This window comes from Grammomys surdaster, unplaced genomic scaffold (assembly GCF_004785775.1).
Source record: "Grammomys surdaster isolate TR1022 unplaced genomic scaffold, NIH_TR_1.0 126109, whole genome shotgun sequence".
In the NCBI taxonomy this organism is placed as follows: Eukaryota; Metazoa; Chordata; class Mammalia; order Rodentia; family Muridae; genus Grammomys; species Grammomys surdaster.
The window spans coordinates 5630638-5635357 of NW_021620917.1; the positions used below are offsets into that span (position 1 = coordinate 5630638).

The window sequence follows — 4720 nt, forward strand, 5'->3', positions numbered from 1 at the left end:
TGAGCCACACCCCAGCCCCTCACTGGGGGATTCTAGGCAGGGGCTCTTGAAGTCCAGGCTGCATTGCCCCCTCTTTTAGGGGGGTGCTGATGGCCCAGGAGTAGTTCTTTCTATATTATCCACTGATTTGCACCCCTATCCAGGCCTTCCAAGTGGCTGAGGAGCAGCTGGGCATCCCAGCCCTGCTAGATGCTGAGGACATGGTGGCCTTGAAGGTTCCAGACCGGCTGAGCATCCTCACCTACGTCTCACAGTATTACAACTACTTCCACGGCCGGTCCCCAAGTGAGTCCCCATCCAGACGGACCCTCCCTTGCCAAGGGACGTGACTCAGACCCCTGACACTGTCAGGGCCACCAGCCCATGCTGCAGTACCCCTTGCCTGTCCTCAGTCCTCATGCCCAGCACTGAGCCTGGGGTGGGCAGTGATGCAGGGAGGTACCTTCCTGAGACTACACATGTGGGTCCCGAGAGATGTGTCTGTTATCAAGGAGACCAAGGGCCTTTGTGCAAGTGTAGAGTGAGACCCCTTGGCTCCCTTATTCCCCAGACCTGCCAGGGAACACTCAGCCAGGCTTGTGTCCACCCCTGTGCTCCTAGATGCCCGTGTCGACTCCCAAGGGCTTAGCCGGCTGAGGCTGTGCAATGCCTGGTAGACCTGGGCAATGAACGGAAGCTGTGTGGCCCAGGCAGGGAAGGCCAGGGCGGGGCAGGCAACCTGGGTCTTCACCCGGTCCTGCGAGTGGGAACTTCTTGGCTTCCTGCACAACATTCCTCTTACAGCTTTAGAAATCTCCGGAATCCCCCTGGGCCGAGGGCCAGCCCCGAATGGTTTGGAGACAGAAAAGTCCCCTTCCATGACCCTAGAAGGGGTTGTCTGCTAGGAGACGGGGTGAGGGCCAGGCCACGGTTTTCTGGGAAGAATGTGCCCTGGAGTCACCCTTCCCCAGCTCCGTACCCCGCCAGCTGTCCTCTGAAACCCGTGCCTTTCACTGTGAGCACAGGGACCTCTTAGAGGGTACAAGCTCTGAGTGGGACCCGCCTGACCCCTGTTTCCTGTGTCTCATGCCAGTTGGGGGCATGGCTGGCATAAAGAGACCCTCATCAGACTCGACTGAAGAACTTTCTGGAAAGAAGAAGGATCTGTCCCAGCCTGCCAAGTTGCCCTCGCCTGCTCCAATCCAGAGGTCACCACTGTCCCCAGCTAGGACAAACCCTGTGGTTCAGAGGAATGAAGGTGGCTCAGAGAGACCCTCCCCAAAGGCTGTAAGCATGTCTTGATTGAGTGGGCATTGTAGGGCTATGTATATCCCAAAATGTATGGCAGTGTGGGATTTTTCCTTAGGAGACCCCTTCCCATGCTTTGTATCCAGCACACCCACTGAGGTAGCTTTCTTATGCTCAAGTTCTGCGTGACAAGAGTTGTGATTCCCATAATACAGATGGGTAAAATGAGGCACAGGAGGTCATCCAGGTGGAACGGAGCTGGAACCCTAGACCTCTCCTGGCTGATTTAGATTGTTGTCCTCTTTCCTGGTTGGGAGGGGACACTAGGTTGGACCTTTCTTCCCTGGTTAGCCGTGCAGTGCTGAGCTTGAGTGCCCCCTGCTGTCTGTTAGTGGTTACTACGGGTTCTATGAAGCCAGAGCAGGGCAGGCTGGGATGCAGAGGGAATCTGGGTTGATCCCAGAGGCTGGTGGGATGTCACAAGGTACAAGGTTGGTCTGTAGCCTCACAGTGGGTCTCCAGCATCTCTGAAATCCAGTCTCCCGTTCTCCAACAAGGGCAGTTTGGAGATCCTGGGTGTGTAGCCATGCCCATGCCCTGGCTAGTGGCTCTTCAGGGTCTCACGTCTCAGCCTGTAAAGTGGGATCTATTCGTCACCTCTGGGCTGAAGGGGGAGGCTGAGATGCCAGCTACCTCTCAGTGGCCCCTGACACCTCCCTGCAGGCTCTGGGGACTGCGGGAAGCTCTGTCAGCAGCATCTGTGGGGTCTGTGGCAAACACGTCCACCTTGTGCAGCGGCACCTGGCTGACGGGCGCCTCTACCACCGGAGCTGCTTCAGGTATGGGTTTCCACTGCATGGGGTGTACCTTTCCTGATCACACGCCTTCCCTGGCTCCTATGGTCTTCCCATCTGTCTTCTACTGGTGACAGTACAGTTGAACCTTAATATCCTCTCCTAACGTCCCCTCAGGGATGTCCCTCTAGACACCCTGACTCAATCTCTGTTGTCTTCTCAGTCCTTTGGGTTGGGATTTTTTTTTTTAACTTTGTGATCCTTAATAATCTCCTTCCTGTCTCCGAGAATCTTCTAGATATGGGGGACAAGGAGTGACACCTATGTTCATCTCCTAGGAGCTTGGTGGTAGTTAGACTCCTGAAAGTGGGGGTACACTGTGTGGCCTTTACGTGTGCATGCAGGTGGTGGCATGTTTGAGCTCTCTCTGTGGTGTGCCCATCCCCCTGACAGTACCAGCGGAGGCTGGAAACCACAATGATTACAATCACTAAGGAGTGTTTGCTGGATGAGTCAGCCACCGTGGGAGTGGGTGAAGGAGTAGGGCTGTGTGTGACTTTGGCAGAGCGGAATGAATGAGTGGGTGAATGAGGGACTGAGCAAAAGCTTGGGCTCTGAATCTCCGTGGCTTCCTCCCGCAGGTGTAAACAGTGTTCCAACACACTGCACTCAGGGGCCTACCGTGCCACAGGAGAGCCCGGTGTCTTCGTCTGTAGCCACCACAGCTCAGAAGTCACCTCCGTGAGCCCCAAGTTGTCAAACCTGGCCCCCAGGAAGCCAGGGGTTGCCACTGCAGACACCAGGCCAGTCAGTGTCTCACAGAAGGTTCAGGAGGCAAATGGAGAGGTGACACCACTGAGGGCCAGGACAGCGGCCTGGGAACGTGCTGCAGGCAACGCAACGGCCAAAGGTTTCGTCCAGACAGAACTTAAGCCGTCAGCTACCTCCCGCGTCCATGTGGGGAGCCCTACAGGGCCCAGGTTACCCACGAGCGCAGTGGCCACTACTTCTGTGAACAGCAAAGCTATCACCCATGTGACTAACAACTCCCCAACAGGATGGTCATCACCTGCCTGGAGCAGCACAGCGAGTTTCAGCTCCCGTCCCGTTGTATCCCCAAGTGCTCTGGACACTCACCTATCTGTGCCCCAAGGCCAGGCAGTCTCAAAAGGTGTGAAGACTCAGCTCAACTTGACCACAGACTCTTCAAGCACAGCAGTCACCCCGGCCTGGACCTCCTCAGCCTCTAGGACACAACAGGCCCGAGAGAAATTTTTCCAGAACCCTTCCCCGGCCCCAGCCCCAGCCAGCAGCAGTACCGCCAGCAGGGTCCCCACTGTGGTGAATGGCTTCACCAGCAAAGTCACCACTGTGGTGACTGCCCCTACCAGCAGAGTATCCACTGTAGTGACTGCTCCTACCAGCAGGGTCCCCACTGTGGTGAATGGCTCTACCAGCAAAGTCACCACTGTGGTGACTGCCTCTACCAGCAGAATGTCCACTGCGGTGACTGCCCCTACCAGCAAAGTCACCACTGTGATGACTGCCCCTACCAGCAAAGTCACCACTGTGGTGACTGCCCCTACCAGCAGAATGTCCACTGTGGTGACTGCCCCTACCAGCAAAGTCACCACTGTGATGACTGGCCCTACCAGCAAAGTCACCACTGTGGTGACTACCCCTACCAGCAGAGTGTCCACTGTGGTGAATTCCACTAATGGCAGGGTCACCATGGTGGTGAATGCCCCCACTGGCAAGGTCTCCCCTGTAGTGAGTGCCACAGATGGCAGGGTGCCCACTGTGGTGAATGCCCCCACAGGTAGGGTTCCTGCTGTGGTGAATACCTCTGCCAGCAAAGTCTCTGCTGTTGTGGATATCCCCGCCCACGAAAGCAGCCGGGAACAAGCACTAAGTGTTCTTAGGAAGGCTCTGCCAGGGCTGACAGGCACTGGTACCCAGGCTCCAAGCAGGTAGGTGGGAGAGATGTGGAGTGTAGCTGTGACCTGCCCCCCACGACATGGAGAAGTCTGTCTCTCTGTGAGGCCCCCATCTCCTTATCTGGGAAGTGGAATTAGGGGACAGGAGAGAGACAAGAGTGCAGGGCACGATGGTCTTACAGACATCGGTGGCTGCAGGCGGCCCACACTAGACTGGTGCTCCAGAACCCTTAGGTCTATCTTGTGGACAGGAAAAAGAGCAGGGAGCCATACTGCCTGGCTCCATGCCTCGGGTGGCTTCTGTGAATGGAGCTGAGTCCTGAGGGTCCTTTGTGCCTGACGCAGTGACCATACAGTGCAGACAGAAGGGAACAGTCGCCCCTCACAGGACAGCTTCAGTGATAGAAACATGTCCATTTGGCCTCCAAGGGAGAGCCCTTTCACTCCCTCAACATCTGGAGTTTCCTGGCATCCCTTGGTTGGTGGCCACCTCTCTCTATCTCTGTCTCTACTGTTTCACAGACTCTACCTTCTTTTTTTCTTCTGTCTTTTTTTTTCTTCTGTCTTTTTTTTCTTTTGTAGAGTGTTGGAGATGGAACTGAGGGCATGTCACATGCTAGGCAGGGACTCTACCACTGAGCCACGCCCCACTGAGCCACGCCCCAGCCCCTCACTGGGGGATTCTAGGCAGGGGCTCTACCACTGAGCCAAGCCACAGCCCCTCACTGGGGGATTCTAGGCAGGGGCTCTACCACTGAGCCA

General features: G+C 56.2%; 1 protein-coding gene across 2 annotated transcripts in view; it reads left to right on the forward strand.

Moving 5' to 3' along the window:
• The window catches only part of Micall2 (MICAL like 2), a 27756-nt gene that overhangs the window by 15421 nt on the left and 7615 nt on the right, over positions 1-4720 (forward strand). For both annotated transcript variants that reach the window (XR_003709827.1, XM_028756040.1), the window contains exons 3-6: positions 144-285; positions 1073-1266; positions 1951-2066; positions 2663-3991. Coding sequence is in view for 1 of the 2 variants with exons in the window: in XM_028756040.1 (XP_028611873.1) it covers positions 144-285; positions 1073-1266; positions 1951-2066; positions 2663-3991 (1781 nt within the window). In the remaining variant the exon portion in view is untranslated. The remainder of the gene's footprint in view (positions 1-143; positions 286-1072; positions 1267-1950; positions 2067-2662; positions 3992-4720) is intronic.